Consider the following 24,410-nt stretch of genomic DNA (forward strand, 5'->3'; position numbering starts at 1 on the left):
TACCAGGCCAGCTTTTCGTTACACATTCTTATAGGGGAGGCCTTTGGGGTACTCAGTTGCAGGCAAGAGGGGTTGTGGAGGCCCTGAAATTCAAGGCTAGGAGGGAATATCTACTTCTTCAGCCTAGGAGGCTGAGTGCTCAGCCTACAGCAGCTTCTGGCTGGATGTCACAGGATGAATCTCCAAGGTTTCTTATCTGTCTACTCCTTCCTCCATTCATTTTACATTTGTGGTAAAGTTATTTCTTTCTCATCCTTTACCTTTCCCCATTGGCCTTTTGACAACAGCTGGGCCATTTTTCACTCTGTCTTCCTAACTCCAGTATATTTACTGAAAGATAAATGTGCTGTTTTATATCCTTCATACCACACACAGAGCCATTTACTTAGATTTCACAGCACAAAGATACATATATGAGAGCTGCACTGTCATCATCAAAATAGGTCTCATTTTGGAACTCACGGTATATCTCTCTCAGCCCACATCCCCATTCCTCACAGTTCCTTCTCAGATGGCACATCTTGGAATAGAGTGTCAGAACAATAAACTAACCTATTTCCATCAGGATAGCCCATTTGGAGAACAGTCCTGAACCAAGGGTCTTTGTCCAGCTTTGCCCCAACTTTGATCCAAGTGATCCTCAGCTTGCTCCTTGGGTCTTAAAACAACATCCTGCTGCCCCCCTGCCTCCATCTGACCCCCTCCAGGCCCAGCTTGCTTTTAGTAGAATCATATTCCCAGAACACACTTTTCTCATGTCTCACCCCGCTGTTTGGAAGCCCGCAGAGCACTTCCCAGGAAACAAGAGAGAGTTAGGCTCTCAAGTCAGGCTCCAGCCCTCTTTCAAAGCTGACCTAGCATAATGCAGAAGAAAAGGATTTGGAGCCCAACAGGTCTGAGTTTGAATCCTGGCTCAGCCACTTACAAGTTATGATTAGATGTGTGATATAACCTCCATGATCCTTTCTCATCTGTAAAATAAGGATGGTTAAACGTAGCTGACCAAGCTCTTGTAAACTGAAACAAGATGAAGTATGCATGCTACCTGGAACAGAGTAAAGTAGAGCTCCACTGGTGTGAATTCTGTCTTTGCAATTTCACCAGCCTTGCTGCAATCGCTGGATTCATGGCTGACAGACTCCAGGCTTGAGGTCTGGGTGTTGGTGACCCATAGTGCATGCAGGGTAGACACCGGTTGTTTGTTTTCCTCCAGTGCTGGATGGAATGTTCTGTGTGGGACAAGGGAACCTGTAGGGACTCAACCAGCCAAAAACTGAGCTGTTCTAGGGCCCTGCTTATGGTGCAGGACACTGGGACGCCCATGCCTGGCCACACCAGGACTTTGTTCCTGGGTTGCCCATAGTCTTGCTGAACTTTGCAAGGGAGAGTTCTTTTGAGTTGTGCTTCTGCCCTTTGAACCTGTTATCTTCAGAGTCATAAACCTGGTCCACTAGGCTATAAAAGCAGCTCATTCCAACACATTCTTCCTGCAGCCTGCTCCTTGCCATCCATCACACACCCTCACTGAACTAGAGGCCACCACCATGGCAAGGGACCAGAATGGAACCTGGGAGATGGAGAGTAATGAAAACTTTGAAGGCTACATGAAGGCCCTGGGTAAGGAGGAGACGGGATGGGGAGGGAAGTTGTTGTTGGGAGTACTGTGGTCTGGCCCTTCAGACAGTGCTGCTATGGAGACCTGTGTGCGAATCCTCATGCTTCATGTACAGCTATGAAATATTAGGCAGATCATAAAAACTCTCTGAGGCTCGGTTTTCTCATTTGGAAACTGGGAATAATGATAAATGAGATTATGTCTAGGATGCCTTGACACAGTGCCTGGCCCACAGAAAATGTACACTGAATGTGTATGTTAGGAGGACACACCCACACAGAGTGAAGCCTATTTGAGAGGGTAACACCATCGCTCCCCTGGCTCATGACCACCATCTCTTTGATAACCACTCAGACCTGTATTATCCACCAATGACCCCTGTGTTGCTCTTTTATGAGTCTTGTAATAGAGAAGCAGAAAAGAAATAGCTAGCACATCTCTCAGCCTAGGGAAAATCAAGTTCATGGAAGGCCACAGAGGCTTTTGTCAGATAGCACGAACAACCCACTGCTTATCTGACTTCTGAACTGGGTTCCAGGCCAAGGGCTACCAATCGGTATGTCTGAGTTCACCACAGGGTGGGTTCCCTGCGGAGCTGGCAGAAAACACATAGCCCTGCCCAGCCTACGGGTTCTACCTGAAACCAGAGTGAGTGGGTCCACAGAGGGGAGCTCAGTTGCTGGGTGGCTCCTGTGCTCCAGGTGCTGGGAAAGGGGCTTTGGTTGCCCATCCTTATTCTCTCCCTCAGCAGCCTCTTTATGTCCTCTTCTAGCTTCAAAGTTCTCCACACACGGAGTTACTTTGCTGGAACTTCCTCCACACATAGAATGAGAAAAATGGCAGTGGATGGAGTTAGAGGCCCAATAGTAACTTGCATATGATGGTGGGAGGTCTCTCCAAGAGTGGAAATTATGAGTTTTTCTTTGTGATAAACTTCTAGTTTGAAAATGTCCACCATCTCAACGAACAAGGAGAGCTGTGATAAGTTTCATAAGCTAAGCGCTTTCTTCATGTTCTTTAGACTGGTTTCCAACACTGAATAGCTTTCTTCTTCATTTCGTGAGCAGGATTTTTACCTCAATATGCTTGTGGGAAGGAAGAAAGAGGCAAAAATCCTCCTACCAGAGCCCCATCCTCAAACTTGTTGCAGCTGTGTTTTTCAGTACCAGGAGAGGCCAGCAGAAATGGCATTCTGATTCTACACATGAGTAAATGGATTGGAGCGTAGCTCGGAACCAGAGTTCTGAACAAGATAATACAGATGAGGACACCAAAGCAGAAGGGTCAGGATAGCTGGAACTAGAGCCCAGGGCTTGCTCTGGAACCTTGAACCAGTGTTTTAACCTTTTGGAACCTCAGTTTCCTCACCTGCAAATTAGGGATAACAGCCCCAGCCTTGTCTGTCCCTCCAGGTGACATTGGATGTAGCTGTGGTTTTGAGCAATCGAAAGTATTTAACGAGGGTTATTTGGAAGTTTCAAGGTTTCAGCAGTATGCTGAATAAGCCCGAGTTGAGTAATATAATTAGAAAGAAATCTTGTGTCTTTTGCTGCTCATACTTAAATAATAAAAAATCCTATGATGACTTAGATTCAAAATCTAGGCTTTGTTTAGTTTATGGCTCTGCAGAGTGGTCCCCAAAAGCCCAACTCTCTAGGCTTAAGGTGGGGGGCAAGCATTCCCACTACCCTTTCTTCTCCTGGGGGTCGAGAGGATGCACAGTACACATAACTCTCTCCAAGAAATCCTCCCTCTAATGATAGCCTTCCTCTGGACTCTTTTCACACCAGCTTACACCTTTAAGTGAGTTAGGGGCTCACAAGTTGTGAATGTGGTGTTTGGATATCTTCATCATTGAGGTTTCAGATTGAACTTCCTAATTCTCCTTGGTATCAAATATTTATTGTCTCTTAAAGCTTCAGCCAAAACTTCCAATTTAACATCACATTACATTGATTTCACTATGAGAAAATTGTTTGATCTCTTTGTCCAATGACCTCTGCAGTATAAAGTGTTAGGCTGACACTCCATTGATTAATACCACAGTTGGTACTACTAGCTAAACCCAGAGTGCGGATCTGTTGGTGCCTGATTTACCCAACTGCTGACAGCCCAGTGTCTCAGGACCCCAGGAACTTGCTCCTGCTCAAGCCTATGATGCCCTGTGCAAAAATGCCTCACCCAGAGTCATCTTATCATCACTGATGTGGGACCCCTTGTCCTTTTCAACCTGCCACAGGAAAGTGGGTGGGGCAGCCATGGCAGTGATTGAAGACAGGTCTCAGGGGGCTCAGCTAGAAGCAGGTGAGGTAGAGCCGCCCCTTCAATCTAACCTGCTAAAAGCAGCCCAACAGATCTCAACAGTTTCCTCCATGCCCAGGCCACAAGGCAGAGTTGCTTTCCCAACACTGAGATGTCAACGAAGCTTGCCTTCTTTACTCTTTGAGCAGTGAGACCCTTGGCATTTGGGAAGAACATGTGTAGACACCCCCAGAGGTGTAACTCTAGTTAAGGATGGTGCATATTTCCTGTCTAAGAATTATTGATTTCTAATTCTTTAACCCGCGGCACTAGAGAGTTCACTTTTTCTGTGAGCCTGGCTGTTGGTTCAGTAAGGAAAGAGCAACTCTATTGAGATGTGGGGTTGGGCAGTAAACTGGCTTTGTCACTAGGCCAGTGACTCACTCCACACACTGCAGAGTAACACATCATGGCAACCTTTGGATTTGCCACAGATTACATCATTAAGAGTTCAAAAGGTGAGTTAGCCAAGGGTCAATTGTACTTCCTCTCCTGCCTTCTTAGGCACCTGGTGTTTCTCAAGGCCCCAGATAATTTTGTGACAATGAAGAAACTAGTTGGTGAACACTTTTGCCCTGAGGAACTTGTCATGTCCTGAAGTAGGTCCTCCTTCAGGTCAGATGAGGGGATGAAGGAGTTGGTGGGATGGTCTTCATTTTAAAGGGGAGACCAAGGAGGACAGATATAAGGAGGTCCCAGTAATGTGAAAGAATACTGGGAAAGAGTTCATTAACTCTGCCCAGGTGGGCCTCATTCAACTCCTCCACCAACACTTTAGAAGGTGCCGTGGATGCCAGAGACTGGGCCATCTGAAGCAGAACCAGTCCTGGAATCTGTTCGCGAGGAGTTAAGGTACAGCCATGCACAAATGCTGTTCCTGTTCGCGAGGAGTTAAGGTACAGCCATGCACAAATGCTGTTCCTGTTCGCGAGGAGTTAAGGTACAGCCATGCACAAATGCTGTTCCTGTTCGCGAGGAGTTAAGGTACAGCCATGCACAAATGCTGTTCCTGTTCGCGAGGAGTTAAGGTACAGCCATGCACAAATGCTGTTCCTGTTCGCGAGGAGTTAAGGTACAGCCATGCACAAATGCTGTTCCTGTTCGTGAGGAGTTAAGGTACAGCCATGCACAAATGCTATTCCTGTTCGCGAGGAGTTAAGGTACAGCCATGCACAAATGCTATTCCTGTTCGTGAGGAGTTAAGGTACAGCCATGCACAAATGCTATTCCTGTTCGCGAGGAGTTAAGGTACAGCCATGCACAAATGCTATTCCTGTTCGCGAGGAGTTAAGGTACAGCCATGCACAAATGCTATTCCTGTTCGCGAGGAGTTAAGGTACAGCCATGCACAAATGCTGTTCCTGTTTTTTATTCTGTGTAGTGCATAGCCCCCAAAATGTAGCGGCTTGAAATAACCACAGTCATTAAATTGTTATTTCTCATGGTTCTGGAGGCTGACTGGGGTCACCCTGATGGTTCTTGCTCAAAGGCTCTCATTTGGTTGCAATTGGACAGCAGCTGGGGCTGGAGCCATCTCAGGCTTCCTCACTCATATGCATGTCTGGTGACTGGTGCTGGCTGGCAGCTGAGACCTTAACTGGGGCTTCAACATCTACATGTGATCTCCCCATGTGACCGGGGTTTTTTTTCACAATATGCTGGCTGTGTCCAAAGAGAAGAGATAGAAGATGCATGGCCTTTATGACCCACCTTCAGAAACTGCAGGTACCACTTCCGCCATATTCTATTGGTGGAAGTGGTACAAGCCTGCCTGAATTCAAAGGAAAGGGACATAGACCCCACCTCTTAGTGGGATGAATGTCAAAGTTGTACAGTAAGAACAGCGTGTAGGATGAAAAGTGTTGTCGCAGCCATTTAAGAAAATACAATCAGCCGTAGATGGGCCACTCCTGGGCTCGGAGGGGATAGAGTATCAACAGAACAATAGTAACAATAAGTGTGTGCATGGCGGTGAAGGGAGCTGCAGTACATGCGGTCAGCGAAGGCTTGCTGAGTACTTCTTGGTGGAGTTTTGAAGGAAGAACAGGAGTTCTCCAAGCAGAGATGGAGTCAAGCACAGCACCATGGGCATGTGCACAGGCATGGGCCTGGGACACCAGCAGGAGTTATATTACCAGAGGGTGAAGTGCAAGGAGGAGGCAAAAGAAGAGTCTGGAAGAGCAACAGGATCTTTAAGTCAGTATGCCACACATAACCTCACCCTGCCAGGGGAGGGCCTGGGAGGAAACTGTATGCAGAGGAGGGAGACACTATCAATGCTCACTCTGACAGCCTTGAAATGAATAGACCAGCAGACTGTCAGAGAACTGAAGAGGTTGTCACAACGGCCCTGGAAGGTGTTGAGAGCAGTACCCAGAAAGGGCAAACAGGGAGATGTCCAGAGCAGGAAATAGACTGGATTTGGTGACTGGAGGAGAAAGAGTCGGCCTAGAAAATGAAAAAAGCCATCACATAACTTTAACCAGTGAACATGGGGAAGCATGTGTCCGAATTAAATTTATACCTCTTCTAGGAAATTTTTATTCCATAAGTTGTAATTATTTGAGGAATACCCATCATTTCTTAATTCACAAAAGAAGGTGAGGATTATCTTCTATGAAGAACATCTTTTTCATGTACATGAACATGCACAGACTTAGTGCAGTGGCTATTGCAAACACTTCTAGCAGTTCTAGTGGCGCTCTGAAAGCTCCACTAGGAAGGGGGGAGCCTGGAGAGACTGAAGTCTGACAGCTCCTGTCTAAGGTCTCTGCCAGAAAATATTTCCCAAATATGTGCCATGTGCAAAATCTCATCCTAACCGTTTAAGAGCCGGGTGTCTAGCATGATGGGTAAGCACGTGCACAAACTATTCTCATACCATGATACACATCACACTAGAGCTTTATATACATTTCTTCATTTTAGTGAATTCGGTTTTCAACAAATGTATCGAGGTCACATTGGGAAGTGCTCTAGGCAGTGGTGATACAGTGAGAAGTGAGGAGGCGAGTTCCCTGCTGGCATGGAGTTTACGTGCTAGTGGGGAAACAAAGTCAACAAGTAGCTTAAGATTATTTTGGGTAGTGGTAAGTGCTGGGAGGAAAATAAAAAGAGTAATGGAGTGGACTGTGATGGGTGGTCAGGGAAGGCTTGAGGGAGTGACAGTGGAGCCCAGATTTGAATGCTGGCAAGTGTTATTCTGAACACAGGGGACAGCAAGTGCAAAGGCTTTGGGTGTGTTTAGGAACATGAAGCCAGGTACGGTGGCTCAGGCCTGTAATCCCAACACTTTGGGAGGCCAAGGTAGGAGGGTAATTTGACGCCAGGAGTTCACGATGAGCCTAGACAACATAGTGAGACTCCTGTCTCTACAAAAAATTAGAAAATAAAAAAATTAGCTGGGCATGGCAGCATGTGCCTGTGATCCCAGTTTGTCAGGAGCCTGAGGTGGGAGAATTGCTTTGGCCCAATGGTTTGAGAAAGCTGGTGCTGGGAGTTGGAAGTGTGTGGATTGGAGGGCTGGAGTACGGTGGGGGAGTGAAAGTGGAAAGGTAGGCAGAAGGCAAAACACACACCCGCTGTATCCTGGGAAGAAAAACTGATCCTGTTTGTATTCTTTAAGGATCACTATGGCTATAGCATGGAAAATGAATCACAGGAAGGCAAGATTGCAAGCAGAGGGGCCGAGAGACCTGTTAGAAGGCTGCTGCGTTGTCCGGACAGGAAATGACCATGGCTTAGGCTAGGGCAGAGCCTGTGGAGCTGGAGAAAAGAGGACAGATTCAGCATATATTTTGGAGATAAAGCTCATGGGGTTGGGTTTGCAGATGAATATGAAGTGAGAGGAAATGATAGAAGTGAATTTGGGTCCCAGGCTTAGGCCTGAATAACTGGGCAGATGACAATTCCATGAGCTGAAATGGGGAAGTCACAGGAGCAGTGAGTTTGGGTGGGTCAGGGGGAAGTACCAGACTGGGGTGACAGGGGAGTATGCATTAAGAATTCTAGTTTGTATATTTGGGTTTCAGATATCTGTTACACATTCAAGTGGAGTATTAAAATTGACACTTTGATATGGGATATAGAGCTCAGGGTACAGTCAGAGATAAATACAGAAGAAATGCTTTCCATTTTGTGGGGTGAGGAATCGGAAGCCAGAGAAGTGGAGAGGCTCACTCAGCCATGTGTGGTTGGGTAATGATGGAGCCTAAGACAGGAGCCCGGGCTATCTGCTTCTAACACCCACCGCCCTTTCCTCAGCACTACTCTTGGTGGGGGTATGAAACGTGGAGGCAGGGAAGAGCTTCATTGTGAACAAGTTTGTCCAGATGAAGGCCTCCAAAGTAAATAGGCAGGACACTCAGAAACATTGCAAGAGGATCACTCACAGTCCCTGGGTGAAAATGAATAGGTAGGTAGGTAGATAGATAGATGACTGATAGATAGAGAGAGAGATGGATGTCTGATGCTCCAATGACGAATTTATTTCATAAAATCTGGATTCCTGATGGTGCTCACAAGGCAATGAGGTTATACACCTTGCCAGTGTCTCTACTTGAACCATGTGGTACCTGGTAGGACTTTCAAAGGGGAAATACTGAGAGATGGAAAAAGCCCAGGCAATGATAGGTGACATCCCTTTGTACAGGTCTATCCTTGCATGTGTTGGCAGCACCTCCACCCTAATCTCCATCCCAGTAAGGATGCAGTGGACTAAGAATGGGGAGGAGAAACTCTGCAGAGGGAGCAGGAGCCTCCCCAGGGTCTGCAGACTGCCCCCAGTGCATAGGAGGAAGTGAGAGGAGGAGGCAGGCAGGGATCTCGTCTAATTCCTTTCTAAATGAATTCTCTTGAGGAGGAAGTGGCATGGAAAAAAGGAGAAAATTGTTCTTCCACTCTGCTTCTCACAATTGCCTAAGAGTGCCAACGATTTGAGAATTAAGGAGTCCAAGTTTGAAGCCCATCAAAGCTGCACTTTAAATGGTTCTCAGATTTCAGATGATGAATACTTGTGCCTCTCTGCTCTTTAATTTACAAAGAGCACCTGCCCTTTTCGCCGGCAACTTGAGCTTTTTTCACAAGCACATTACAAAGCATTTTAATGTTAAGTTGCATACTCATATTTCATCTTTATGGCTTGTATTGTTCAAAATGCAGTTATGAAAAGTATGCTTTAATAAAGTCACGTCAGTGTTGTTTTTTTTTCCTTCTGCGGCAGCTAAAAGCCATATATATTATTCAGAAATAGCTTGCCTTTGGACCTCTCCTTCCGAAATAGAAATTCATTTCACCTGGCTATAAATCAGACTCAGAGATACCTTTAATCCAGAAAAGCAGATAAAACATACTCGATAACCCTGTTGTTAAAATACCATACCAGGAAAATAATTTTCTCCGCAAAGTACAGACAGGAAGTGTTTTTATAATCTCGTGTGTGTGTGTGTGTGTGTGTGTGTGTGTGTGTGTGTGCGTGTTCATTCTACAACTGCAGTTAAACCCTTTTGATTAGAAATATCATGAGTCCACCAACGGAACATTTGGCTCCCTTCCCTAGGGCAGAGCAGAGGTGACATGATTTACTGGGTTGTGCAAACACCGAAGGGTGGCCAAGAGGCCAAGGCATTTTTCAATTCAGAAGAGAAGTGATGCTTGATTCCATTTGCATAGTCTTCTAATAAGATTCCCCCGGCACTGGTCAGAAAGATTGACTAGGGATGGTGTGTCCCGGACAAACCAGTTCTTTCAGCAATAGATATTTTTAGCTGTGATCTACCTTCCTCTGCAAACAGGGACAAGCAATAATTTTTAGTTGGGGGAAGGGGTTAGTTGTAAATAGTGACGGAATGTGTAAAGAAATTGTCAGGAGTGCTGTCCTAACTGGGTGGCTCTGAACCCACCACTTAAATTCTGAGGGCCTCAGTTTCCATATCCATTGAGTGGAAACAGACTTGCTGTCAGAGGAACACTTCAGTTCTAAATTTCTGTTACTTTTAATTCTTCCTTAGTGGTTTTTCCTAGGGCCCTCCCCTGTCTCTCGTCTGGTTAACAGGTGACCTGTGGTTTTTCTTTCCCATCTCCCAACCACTGTTCCAGAAGTATGGTTAATACAGCTCAGACCTCAGAACAAAGGGCTAGAGAAGGAGCCAAAGTTGGTTCTATCCATCACCAACTACAGAGTGAGGAAACTGATCCACACAGAAAAGTTTCACCAGGCTGGATAACATGCCTGTGGGACAGACCAAGGCTATGAGAGTAAGGGAGTGTATCAGCCACCATTCCCACTTCTCCTGCAGAGTCCAAGCCCCTTAAAAAACATGAAGTGCAGACAGCTATGGCGATGCATAAATATGACCCAAGAATTTCATTCTAGACTGAACGCTGACTTGGTCCCTACTTGACCCAAACAGACAAGGTCAAGAGTGGATGGCAATGTTCACTGAATACTGACAAGCTACTTGGTTCTACATAAAGCATTTTACCATTATTTTTACTGAACCCACACTGGAAATAGTCTTCTGAAGTAAGCATTCTTTTCCTCATTTTCCCACAAAGGAAGAGTGATTTCTCCAAGGTCACATAGCTGGGAAATAAGAGACAGGATTGTACCTGCATCTGCCCCTTACCCTTACTCATTTATACCCCGGTTTGAAACTTCAGCATGCACAGAGTCACTTGGAAGACTTGTTAGGACAAGCAGAGCCTGGCCCACAGAGCTCCAGGGTGGGCCCCAGTGTCGCATTTCTTTTCTTTTTATTTATATGTATTTATTTAGAGGCAGGGTCTTGCTCTGTCATCCAGGCTGGAGTGCAGTGGCACAGAATCCACATTTCTAACAGGTTCCCAGGTGCTAATGCTGCTGCCAGCCCAGGAACCTCACTTCGATAATCACTGTCCTGGCCCTTGCTGCCTCCACTACCCAATCCTTGGTATTTCTTGAGCACTTACTATGTGCCTAGCTCAAATCCTGGTTCTTTGGTGTGGAGGGACATGGAGCAAGAGAATGGCATCGCCCTTGTCCTCATAGAGGTGAGACTGCAGGAAAGAATAACCAACTCTATGAAAAATGCAGGGGGAGATGCCGAGTCCTGTTGGCAGGTAGAGGGTAGAGGGGAGCAATAAAACTGTTTGGCCTGAACGGCAGTTAAGGAAGGAGGCAAATCTGGGGCTGCATCTTATGAGACTTGGAAAGCTCGGATGAGAGTGACAGGGATTCAGAGAGCAACTGTTCAAGGGGTATATGGAAAAACACAAAGGATGCTAAGGAAACTGGCTGGTGAGATCAGGGCTTCATAATGATTTTATGATTATGGCAGCCTCCATTTACAGAGCCATGACCACGAGCTGCCAGCACTGGGCAAAGCTCCCCCAACACCATCACAACTGATCCTCACGACAAGGTAATGCAGTTAATAACGGCTCCACGTCTGGCCTCTGCTTTCTGCTGCTTTAGATCTGGAGCCAAGCGTCCAGGGACAGGACTGAAGCCGGACACACAGATGTCCCTGATTGCTAGACTGTGTCTTTGGGGCAGAAGGATAGAAATAGGGCTGCAGTGTGACATGCCAGCCTCTTGCCAGCTCCTCTGCCTGACACAAGTATGTGCTTGAACTCACTAGAACAAGGAAGATGCTCTTCAGTGGTTTGTAGCAATTTTAAGGAAGGGCTCATTTTTTAAGTAAGAAATACTTGACCACTTGATCCTACCTAAACAGGCCAGTTGTTACCTTGAAGAGAGAAAAATTAAACAGGTATTTTATGATTGCAAAGCCAAGGTGGCTGAGATAAATGTGTCAGAAAGGGTTTTGTGAGCCCTTTCCATAGTAAGTTGTGGGGGACACTTGGCCGACTGCATGTTCCTCCACAGAGGGGCTCCATGCCCACCTAAGACTTTGAAAAGCTGCATCTTGTACCCTCCCTCCAACTTGGAGTTATAAAGTACCTTTCCTATGTTAAAGAATCTATGAAATTCTACAGGGCAGAAACCAGCTTGTCTTGGTTTTAATTCCTCATCTCCCAAACTTATTTGCTCACCAAACATCTGACAGAGCTGCACCCCATGGCAAACACAATGGGGAAGTGGGGGCTCTGGGAATGCTGGCCAAGAAGACTAGAAGAATTCACAGTACCAAAGGCAGCCGAGAGACCATTCGTCTCACCCGCACCGCATCCCATGCCTCGTGGGCTGTGTGGCTTAGACATGCTCATATACAATTCCATAAGCCACAGAGCTGAAGCTGAATGAGATGTCAGATACTGTACCCGGCTGGAGTGCCATTGCTCCAGCTCTGACTTATTATACACCTCTAGGCCTAGAAAACAATTGCCGTTTGGTGGGGGACAGTATGCAAGAGCTCTGGAAAACAAACTACCTCCAGCAGGGAGCTCATCCAGCTGAATCCCACAGCCCCTGTGTCTCCAGGGGAAATTTGAGTCAGAAATTACTAGTATCTTGGGCAGCCACGGAAAGTGCACACATGGGAATGATCTCACTGGGCTACCCCAGAGCTTGGGGAACACAGCACTGACCCTGGAGACAGACCATTGAGTTCAAGTACCATCTCAACTGCTTCCTCACCATATGATCCAGGGAAAGTGACACAACTTCTCTGAGGCAGTTTTTTCCACACTGGTAAAATGAAGATTCAAATAAAACTTACCTTGTGGGTTTGTTTGAAGAATAAAATGAGGAAGGTTTCCCAAGGGAGGGTACACTCTGAGGCACCATCCCTGGTTAGTTCCAAAGAGTGTCTTAATATTGCTACCCCAAATATCACTAAGGGTCCATGTAGCATGGTTAACAGATTCACCTTACCTAAAATTCAGCTCCCCATGTTTCCCCATAAAACTAGTTCCCTCGTTTACTTCCCTGGCTCTCACCTTAATCATCCAAGCTGAAAACCACTGTTTCCCCCTTCCAACTCAATCTCTCTACACATCCATCCAATTCCCAAGCCACTGTGATTGCTGTTTCAGCCATGCATGTTTAGACAAGTGAACTAGCCTCTCTAGGTCTTCACTTTGTCATCTCTAACATGACAAGTAGGCGCTTAAACAGTAGTTTTCAAAATTTTTAAGCCATGGAAGCTTTTCTCCAAACAGCCTCCTATGACGAAGTTCAAAATTAAAATCACTGAACTCTACCATCCTGGGATAAGACCCAGATTCTAGGCCTGGGATAAGACCCAGAAATCTGCATTTTTTACATTGTCTCAGGTGATTCAGAGGGGAACTAGCTTTGGGGCCCCCTGGTGAGTTCACAGACATGGAAGGTACTCAACAAATAGTAGAGAATGAGAGGTGAGCAAGGTGCTGGCATTTGTGCCCCAGCTCATGCCAGCTTGAACTTACTTTTCTTTTCAACTTAGGAGACAGGAATGGAATTCTTTTACCTTCCAGGTAGCTGATATTACTTAAAATCATTCCATCAGGCTCAAATCTGACTTTTTTCAAAATGGAAGCTTGTAACTAGCTTGTAACCCTCCCTGCTGTGGACATTAACAAAAGTTGTATAAGTTTCATCTTTATCCATGATTACAACTAATGGTTTCCAAAGTCTTTTTTCTTTTAAACCATGAGATTTTCAGAGAACTCTTAGGAGGATGCCCAATGGGTCAGATAAAATAGAGCTGCTGTGTGTGTGTGTGTGTGTGTGTGTGTGTGTGTGTGTGTGTGTGTGTGTGTTGGAGAGCTGCAGCTTAGGGGTGAGCCCTGCATACTATGCCTCCCTCCCGTCAGGGATCCTGAGGAGGTGCTAGGAGACTCCTAGGTTTCCCCAGCAACTGACTGAGATGCTCAACTTGGCCACAAGTAAGAAGCTTATTTCCCACTTAAGCAAAGACAGTGGCCTGTATACAATCTGTGTCTCTAGTCTTTTTTTTTTTTTTTTTTTGAGACAGAGTCTCACTCTGTTGCCAGGCGCCAGGCTGGAGTACAGTGGCACAATCTTGGCTTACCGCAACCTCTGCCTCCCGGGATCAAGCAATTCTCCTGCCTCAGTCTCCCGAGTAGCTGGGACTACACACGCACGCCACCACACTCAGCTGATTTTTGTGTTTTTAGTAGGGACAGGGTTTCACCACATTGGCCAGGATGGTCTTGATCTCTTGACCTCATGATCCGCCCACCTCAGCCTCCCAAATTGCTGGGATTACAGACTTGAGCCACCACACCTGGCCTGTATCTCTAGTCTTGAATGTTTGGTCTTGTTAAAGAAATGAATGAGTCTGGCTGAGCACATCATAACCTCCACAACTCCCTTTGCCAACAGATATTGATTTTGCCACCCGCAAGATTGCAGTACATCTCACTCAGACGAAGGTTATTGATCAAAATGGTGATAACTTCAAGACAAAAACCACTAGCACATTCCGCAACTACGATGTGGATTTCACTGTTGGAGTAGAGTTTGATGAGTACACAAAGGGCCTGGACAACCGGCATGTTAAGGTACTACACGGGGCTATAGTACCTTCTCACTCACACATTCTGTGTAGGGGCTGAATATCAGGTATCATGATGAAACAAAAATGATAGAAACAACCTGGGAAAAATCAGGAAAGGGAGATCAAGATGGCCTTAATGATGCTGGCAATGAACACTTACTGAAAGTTTAGTAGGAAGAGGCAGGCCAAGGAGGGATTAAGAGTTCAACCTCTCCAGGATCTTGGCCAGGGCCTGTGAGTCATATACAGCCATGGGCCTGGCAGGCAGAGAGAAGAGGGCAAGGTGAATATCACAGGGAAGAACAGCACCTGTACCTGCTGGGGAGCAAGGGCACCTGGAAAGGGGGCAGCCCTGCCCAGTGCCAGCCAAGCGCTACCATGGAGTGAAGGCTAAAGGTGGCAGATTTTTTTAGGAGACATAGTTAAATCAGATGCTTTTATATAAAATATCGTAATTTTTTATGATTCTGCTGAGAAAGGACAAATATAAAATAAATAAAACATCTCAATTATAGATGAGCACAACCGATTTCATTTTTAAAGAAAAGAATAATGCAAATTAAAAAAACATTGGTAAGCTAAGTGGAGTCAAGATTTATCCAGCCCTAATAACTTGGGGAAGTCTCTGGCAAGTTTGTGGCTTCTGCCCTAGCATTGCCTTAACCAACGGGATAATCTAGGCAACCCTCCATGTACCAGAAAGCCAGACTTTCACTCTTTGAACTATTCAATATAGGTAAGACCCTGAAAGCAGGCAGAAAACAACTCTGAGAGGGGAGTGGGGAGTTATCTCAAACCCCAAAAACTTGAATTTGCAGAAGAGGCAGGCCCTTGCCCACAGGAGCTGTTTGCAAATGACGCAGAGGCACCAGGGAGAAGTGGAGAGTTGCTGGGGAGGGCAGGGGGAGCAACAGCTCTCCCCAGCATTAGGGTGTGGTATCCCTTCCCAGTTAACCAGCGCTCCTGCTCATATTCATGCTCAGTGTGCCTGTTTTTGATTTTCCAAATCAAATTACACCTGATCAATCCCCACCAAACAGGAATAGGATAAATCTAATCTCAGTCGTATTTAAGGATTCCACCCAACCTTCCCATCATAACAAACCCCAGGGATACACAGTCCAAAAGATTTGGAAAGGTTCCTGGCTTGTCATTTACCATGGTTGCAATTGACTGTTAACTGTCCATGCCCATGCATTTTGTACAAGGTGGGCAGTTTGAATATTCAAAGCATCCTTTCCCTCTGTGCCAACTCAGCCACTGGGGCCTCTATCCTATCTCCCAAACTGAGGGAGGATAGAGCTCAGTACTCCAACCCAAGGGATTCGTGTTGTCAGCTTCCCACCCTGGCAAAGGGCCCGCCCCTTAGGTGCCACAACAAAGCAAGCAACACCCTCTGCCCCCCTCTTTCCCTCTCACCATGAGTCCTGATCTTCCCAGGGTCAGGCCACCACCCCAAGACTCTCACATTGTGCTTCCAGGAGCTCCTTCGAAGTCAGAGGTCTCAACTCTCCCCAAAGCAATGGGCACAAGCTCTGACTCCTCTCCTAGGGTGGAGAGGAAAAGCTGTTGTTATTATTTGATGATGACTTAAAAGCCAAGACAGCTGGACACACTTTAATTCTCAGACAAGTTGTCCTGCAGAATTGATAATCACAGCCATCAAGTCAAGGCTGAATTATATTTAGTGTTCTTTGCTAAGGAAAAGTAGGGAAATATAAAGCATGACAGAAAGTTTTCCATCAGAGCACTCTCGGCATGAGAACTTAAGATTCTGGGCCCTGGAATGTCCACTTATGGAACCCCTCCCTGAGGGGATAATGGATCCACAAGCCTTTCCAGAACTTGTGAACCATATAACTGAAAAGCCAATTCACTGGACGCCAGAGTTGCTAGGAAAATTGGTCTGAGAAGTTTTTGCATCACTCTGCTGTTCCAACCCAATCAGCGCAAAATGATTTATTTTCCTTTGCCTTTCCATTTTGGGTGTGGGCTCTTGAAAAGCAGGCCTGTCCTCTCTGACTTGATCTTTTGTCACCTTTGATGTTAGAGAACTTGCTCTTCCTAAAATAAATCACCCTTCCAGCCCTTAATGGATTCCACGTGTTAACACTACTCCTACCCTTCTTCTGCCTCTTCATGTTCCATTTTCTCCCCTCTTCAGAATCAGCAATTAGCCCTGCAGAGAGAGAGAATCCTCTCTCCCACAGCTTGCCTCCTCTTTGCTTCATCAGAAAGCCAGAGTGAATGCACACACACACGCGCACGCTCACACACACACACACACACACACACACACACAACCTTGGTAGTGGGTGAGAAGTACCCAGGACAGTTTGCCCAGCCCTCAACAATGAGTCATTCCCATGAGAATCACCATGCAGAGCAGATACACAATAACTACCTACTTCTGTAACTTCACTGAAACCCTTCAGCTGGAAGGGGATGCTAGAGAATGGGTGAATCTCTTTCTCTGATTGTTTGACTGAGTGATTCATTGATTGATTTTTGAGATAGAGTTTTGCTCTTGTTGCCCAGGCTGGAGTACAGTGGCTCAATCTTGGCTCACTGCAACCTCTGCCTCCAGGCAGGGTTCAAACAGTTCTCCTGCCTCAGCCTCCCGAGTAGCTGGGATTACATGTGCAAGACACCACACGCGGCTAATTTTGTATGTATATATATATTTTTAGCAGAGATAGGGTTTCACCTGCTTGGTTAGGCTAGTCTCGAACTCCTGACCTCAAGTGATCCACCTGCCTTGGCCTCCCAAAGTGCTGGGATTACAGGCATGAGCCACCACACCTGGCCTCTCTGATTAACTTGTCACCCACACTTGGTGGCATGCCTGAGTGAACACCTATGCACGTGTGGGAGTGTGAGGATGCTTATGAGCGTGCGTGTGGTACTCCTCATGCTGTTGTTTCCCAGGGCTCCATGCTCAACTACTTGGTCACCCTACGAGCCCTCTGGAAATCTCCCCATTCAGCAGTGTGGAGGAGAGGCACATATTGTGCCCTGTAGTGCCCAGTTCTGTGCCAGCCCAGAGCAGAAGCAATGAAACCACATTGATCACAGAGTCAATTCTCCTCTGAGGAGCCAGGGACCCCCTTCTTCCTTCCTGTGGATCCTATGTATTCCCAACTTCCTATCCTAGCTGATTTCTAAGAGAAGTTAAAGCCCCTTTCAAAACCACACAAGCTACCCCAAAGTAAAATTAAATTAAAATAAGTAATTGATATCCATGTAATGGAACATGGATTATATGCAGCCATAATAAAGAATGAAGGACAGACTCATGCTACAACATGGATGAATCTGGAAAATGTGCTGAGTGAGAGAAGCCCCACACAAAAGGCTACATATTGTGTGATGTATATGAGATGTCTAGAATAGGCAAATTCTCGGAGATAGAAAGCGGCTGCCCAGAGACAGAGGATAGAGGAAATGAATAGTGATGGCTAATACTTAGGGGTTCCCTTTGGGGAGTGAAGAAAATCGCCTGATTCAGATATGGGGATGGTTACACAACCTGTATACTAAAAGCTAACGAATTATATATTTTGAAAGGGTGAATTCTATATTTTGTGAATTATATCTTAATAATAAATAATCAGTAATTGAAATTGGGGCAGACAGTAAGAGCAGGGAAAATCAGGGATAGACAATGGCAGTTAGAGCCAATAATGACATTCTGATGGCAGAAGAAGATGGGAGCCCCCAGAAGAGGGGTGGCAAGCAGGGAAGCCACCTTCCTCCAGGGGATGGCACCAGGGGCTGCCAGACCAGGGTCCTGCAGGCAAACCCAAGAACTCTTAAGTGAGGGCAAGTGCACTGAGGAGGGCTGAGCACGTGAATACTGTCCTTCAGTGTTATTTTCCTTAAAAAAAAAAAAAATACTGTCCTTCAGCATTATTTTCCTTAAAAAAAAACACACACACATTTTGGAGAGTAATTCAAACTTACAGAAAAGGTATGAGAATATAACAAAGAACGCCTGTATACTCTTTATCAAGAGTTACCATATTTCCCCCCTTTGCTTATCATTTGCACATACTTTCTAATATACAATTCTTTTCTGAACAATCAGATGCCTTAGCCCTAAATAGTTCAGTATGTATTTCCTAAGAATTAAGATATTCTCTTGTAAAACTGCAGTATAGTTATCAGGGTTGTCTAAGTTTAACATTGATACAGTACGTGTATCTCATTTATCATAAAGGGCTGCTTTAAGCAATGTTAGCTTTGGAAACTGTGATAGTGGAAAGCACAGCGGGGGCCCAGGTTTCTTCTTTAATCCTGTGTATAGCTATTGCCCTTAGAATGTACTCCTTCTTCATCCCCTAGTTGAGAACCAAGGGCTTTCCTTGCTTGTATCCATTTCCTCAACCTGAGGATCTTTTAAGGCAATTTAGCCTCTTTTTAAAATCTCTTCTGATGCAGGGATGAAGGGCACCAACTAAAAGCAAATTAAAATTGAGAAATTCTAGTTCATTTAACCATTCTCTTCTTTCTGCTTCTTATTACTTTTATATAAGAGTAAGGCTATAATCTTGTAAGCATTACCATAATTTATTGGCAACCAATTTACTTTGGGGTCAGAACAACTTTTAATCTTGCTGTCCAATATGAGTTATTAAAGCAAAATATTAGGACAGGCCCCATGCACTAACATTTTTCTCCTTCCTCCTCCCTTCCTCCTCCCTTCCTTCCTAAGCCTCTACTACATGCCAGGGCTAAGTAAGTAGCTAGTGATAATACGATGAATCAGATGCCCTCTCCTGCCTTGAGGCATTGTAAGCCTCCTGGGGAAGGCAGACAAGTAAATGAGCAATGACCATATAGTGTCCATACTGATGGATGTGTGTGCACTCTGGTTGGACCATAGAAACTAAGGCAAAGAGGCAAATGGATTTACTTCAAGACTATGTTTCAACAAACAGAGATTCATTCAACAATACCGGTCACTGTGCTGAGTCTGGTGTTGCAGAAATGACAGCCTCTTCTTCATGGAGTTTACTTCTATTGGGGGAGACAGGCATCAATTCAACCAAGATGTATTAGGTGTTTATCATGTGTGAGGCAAACTGGGAGTAAGAAGGGCAGAAGACGCAGTCCTTGCCTAAATTGAAGACATGAGTCCCTTGTCATCTGTTTAGTGGAAAACTCAGAGTCCAAGGCTCATCACAGATGATTATTCTAGACAACATCTTCCTCCCAGAAGAGCAAGGAGGGCAACCTGTGAATTGAGCTTCTCCAAGACCTTTAAAGATGTGAGGTTTAGGATGGCCCTGAAGGAGGAGGAGACCTTTTTGTTCTTTAGAAAACATGTAGAATTTTATTTTCAAATTAGCTTTGGGAATATGAATACATGCAGATGGTTTTTTAAAAATCAAAAAGTAAAAATTTTCTTTCTATCCTAGCCCCCAGCCACTCAGTTCTCCCCTCAGGGACAATCACTATTTAGGGTTTCTTTCACTTCCTTGCAGGAAGCATGTACAAACATATGTATGCAGACACACTCCCCCCTCCCTACTTTCTGCACTTGGCTCTGCTCCTTGCTTTTTCGACTTAAACTGTACACTGTGGCTATATTCTTTCAATGACTGCATTGCAGGGATGAACCACGCCATATTTAACTAGCCACCCACTGACAGAATTTACGAAGCTTCTAGTCCTTTGCTGTAACAAACAATGCTGTGATGCACTGGGGAGTAAAATGAGGAGGAATAAAATTGCACATAAAGTATGTAATATGGTCAAGGTCAAATATTATTTTAGAAATAAGTAGATTTAACAATCTGTAGAAAACAGATTTGTACAAAAAAAAAAAAAACAGGCCCAAATGTATGAGGACACTGGGGAAAAAAAAAACACAGGTCAGTTTATCACCAACTGGGTTTACTAGATATCAAGGAAAATAAACATCTGGTCCTTAGCATAATATTGTTCAGAGAGGCATAATATAGTTTGCACAGACTTGGGAGAAAATCAGCTAGCATTCCCGAAGAACAGCACAGACACAGAACCATTCAGAGGGGAGTGATGTAATCATCTCAGGAAATACATGGCTAATTTGGGCACAGAAGTGGTTGGCCCTGTAGGACCACCTAGGGGTAGTACAGATTATAACAAGTAGTAAGAGGCATAAAAGTGGGGAACAGGAGGAGGAGAAATTTGAAGAGTAAATCGTTTGTAAATATGTGCACAGGGGTTTGAGAACTCTTGGGATCCAGCAGGGCTACGGCTTTTCCAACCTGCCGGCCAGTGTAGCCGGGCTGTTCAGCACATGTTCTGCTGCTTCCCCTGTGCTGTGAACCAGTTGGCATTGCTGCTAGGAGGAACCCACGGACCAGGAGAAGGTCCATCCATTTGATTCTGGATAAGAAGGCTGGCACTGGAGCCATCTAGGCAACCCCTGATTATTTAGGGAGCTCCCCTGCCTTTATTACCGTCCTACAATGGACAGTTCTCACAGTGTGATTTCTGAAGGAGAAATTCCCAGAAGTAGAATTTCTAGATCAAAAAGTATAATGCAATTTTATATTTTGAAAGATAATATAAAATTGCCCTCCAAAGAGATTTATATCCCCACGTGCCATGGATAAGAGAGAGCGCCTGCTTCTCTACTCTCCCACCAACTCAGTGTATTATCAAACTCTTTGATCTTTGACCATATCTGAAAAACAGCCTTTGTTTGCATTTCTCTTATAACATGTGAGGCTAAATATCTTTTCTTATGTCTAGAAGCCATCTGCTAGGGTTCTTTCCCCCTTGTAAGCTGTTGGTTCTTGTTCTTTGTTCATATGAACTATTATGATAATGACATATTTCTTATTGATTTACAGGAGCCCTTTACATATAAGAAAATTAAATCTTTGCTGATATCATTTTTCCCCATTTTATTATTTTTCTGTTGACTTTGAGGTATTTTTCCCTTCCAGAAATTTTACTTCATTATATAGTGAAATTTATCATCTTCTCCCCACTGATTTGAAATGCTATCTTTACCATAAGGAAAAATGGAAGAGTAGAATTCCTTAAAAGAAAATGGAGCAAGCCAAGATAAGCTGGTTTGGCTGGAATGGAGGGTGTATGTGGAAAATGACATTGGAAAGATCTTGGTTCCCTGAGGTTGAGGGCTCTGCCCTTTGAGCAAGCAGGACCCTGAAGTGGCTGCAGGAAATGCAACTATGGATTTAGATTTGTTCGGTCCCTCAAGATCACATGTTTGACTTGCCTGGGAATCTGTCTTTACAGACACTGGTCACCTGGGAAGGTGATGCCCTTGTGTGTGTACAAAAGGGGGAGAAGGAGAACCGCGGCTGGAAGCAGTGGGTCGAGGGGGGCAAGCTGTACCTGGTAAGTACTGGGGTCTGCTCAGCTCCCTTCCATTGCTCTTACACACTCAACTGTGGTCACCTAGCCAGGCCCTTTGACAAGAAAAATGACCCTGCACTCCTCCCCTGAGCTCCAGCCAAATGCATGTGGTGATATAGTCAGAAAGTCATTCCCATCTGGCTCAGGGGACTCCAGAAAGAAATCTATATGGCTGTTTCTGTGAACAGCTGCAATTCAAAAGAAAGTGCAAAATGCTGAGTTCGGAAGCCGAGATCCAAGGAGAAATACAGGGAACCTGTTAAAGACCAACTGGGGAGAAATGTGAGCCCAAGAATTTAGATGCCCTAGAGGAGGGTGGGACAGGGCTTTCTCAAAATGAGGGGAGCCTGGAAGAGAGAGGGAGTGGGGTAGGGATGAGAGGGGACCCGCTCTGCCTGGAAACTGCTACAGCCATTGACCTCTCTCCATGACATATGTCCTCCTGACCTCAAAATATTTTAGGTTAACTTAGCACTAGAACAGAGCAGTAGGAACAATAGCTGATATCCTTAAATAACTTATATCTGTCAAGACAGCTTAGTTTTTCATTCTTCAATCTTCAAGGCACTTCATGGATTCAGCATTCAAATGGTGAAAAACTTTTCACTCCATCTTTTTTTGCTCATTTGTAAATGAATGGCTCATTCAATGAATGGCTCTTCATTCATTAATTCACTCACCTTTGGAGTCAGGCAGGTACCTGGCTCCAATGTCAGTATTCAGGTTGCCATGGTACCCTTCACAGCCAGCCTTGCTTCACCTGAGATCTTTATTTTGAAGGCAGTGTCAGCTGATGATATATGGGAGGCATTCATCATGTTTTCCATTGACGGCTCTCCCTACCTGCTCTGGTTTGGATGATGGATTTTTCTAATTGTAATACAATCCCCAGCGGTCCCTGTGGCTTAGACAATGGATTCATAGTCAACTGTAATGATGGTGGTGGTCCTTCCCACACTCATGTTTTTCCCTCCTCCTTCAAGGATCAGTGAGAGTCAAAGAAGGCCTGGGGTTCCCTCTATCTGGATGAAAAGCAGCACCTTGTCGGCTGCACAGGCGAGCCTGGGAAAGCCCTTTTGCAGCTCACACCCTGTGGGTACCTGTGCCACTGCCAGTGAATGTTCTAATCACCAGAGGGCAGAAAGCCCGCAGGCTGGAGGAGCAGCTCACCGGCCAGCATCTTTGCAGGCCCGTACCTTCCAAACACTTCTCCACTCTAGGTCCTTTCCTTCCTCATGGCTTCGCTGCCTTTTATAAATTAGGCTATATTACTTTAATCATGGGAGTAGGAGAAATCCTGCCCAAGAGGGTAATTTCTTTGCATTTTTCATTTTTATAGTTGTTCAAGCTCAATTCAGGTTTCAAAATCAAATCACTGCTACCTGCAGGGCATGCCTGCTGATTGGGTCTGTGAGATGCCCTTTGCCCAAAATGCTTAAGTGTCCTCTTTATTCCAACCTCCCACCCCCAGACACCAAAGGGACTGAGGGCTGGGCAAAAGAAAGACCTGGCTTGTTAGCCCCTCACCCACTTTCTGACGTTACAGGAGCTGACCTGTGGCGACCAGGTGTGCCGTCAAGTGTTCAAAAAGAAGTGATGGCGACGCGGGAGGCCTGCCAAGCATGAGCTCCCCACTGCCCTCTCCTGGCTTTGAGAAGCAGCTGTGGGGACCTTCCCACTCTTTGACAGAGCCCCATGAAGGCATCTGGATGGGTTTTAAACAGAATGCGTGTGTAACAGTGATAGATATATTCTCCTCCTTTGAAACCTAGTATTAAATGGAAAAACAAAAATTACTCCCATGCTTTGAAACCATTTACATCGATCTCTCTTCATTTCTAGAGCTGTCAGTTTTACCCACAGGCAGAAGAGGTGGCTGTCTGTGTGGGTTTGTACATGGCTTTGTTGTTGCCGTTTATTAATTTGTTTCAATTCCTTTTATTTTGTTTCTTTTTTCTTAGCTTGCTTGTTGGTTTGGTGGGGAGGAGGGCATCTTACCTGGAAACATTTTATGGCCAACACAGCATCTGCTACTGATTCTTGAACATCCCTCGTTTGAGACTCATTACTTTGGATAGCACGTTCTTTCTCCAAAGTTCTATTTCAGGATACATACATCTCCCAGTTTGCACCTTGCCCTGAGCAGGCTGGGCAGAGCTATTCCAACAGATCTGCAGTGCCAGCTGCTCTTGGCCCAAGCCAGCCCTCTCCATCAGCCCTGTGCCGTAGAGGGGGCCACTGACCACATGTCTACACAAATTCAGTGTGGTTTTTCAACCACGGCCACATGCTAGGTGCCACAAGCTCTGGGGCCAGGAGGCCTGAGTTCAACTCCTGCCATTTCACTTATTAGCTGGGTGACTATGGGCCTGTCATTTGGTCTCTCTGTCTTCATTTTCCTCTGCCATAATATGGAGAAGAGACAAAACTATCATCTCCGCTGGATCACTGTGAAAATTAAGCAATTTGGCCAGGCACAGTGGCTCACACCTGTAATCCCAGCACTTTGGAGGCCGAAGTGGGCAGATCACAAGGTCAAGAGATCGAGACCATCCTGGCCAACATGGTGAAACCCTGTCTCTACTAACAATACAAAAAAATTAGCCAGGCGTGGTGGTGCGTGCCTGTAATCCCAGCTACTCTGGAGGCTGAGGCAGGAGAAATGCTTGAAC

At 45.4% G+C, this 24,410-nt stretch overlaps 1 protein-coding gene and 1 long non-coding RNA gene across 2 annotated transcripts in view; one reads left to right on the top strand and one right to left on the bottom strand.

Moving 5' to 3' along the window:
* The window catches only part of LOC144579916 (uncharacterized), a 166,976-nt gene that overhangs the window by 89,800 nt on the left and 52,766 nt on the right, over positions 1–24,410 (bottom strand). The gene's annotated exons all lie outside the window — the stretch shown is intronic.
* Positions 1,488–23,534, top strand: RBP2 (retinol binding protein 2). The gene is made up of 4 exons (XM_035278270.3): positions 1,488–1,617; positions 14,187–14,365; positions 21,619–21,720; positions 23,285–23,534. The coding sequence occupies exons 1-4, from the start codon at positions 1,545–1,547 to the stop codon at positions 23,333–23,335; spliced, it is 405 nt and encodes a 134-aa protein (XP_035134161.1). The 5' UTR covers positions 1,488–1,544; the 3' UTR covers positions 23,336–23,534.

This window comes from Callithrix jacchus, chromosome 17, assembly GCF_049354715.1.
Source record: "Callithrix jacchus isolate 240 chromosome 17, calJac240_pri, whole genome shotgun sequence".
Classification (NCBI taxonomy): Eukaryota; Metazoa; Chordata; class Mammalia; order Primates; family Cebidae; genus Callithrix; species Callithrix jacchus.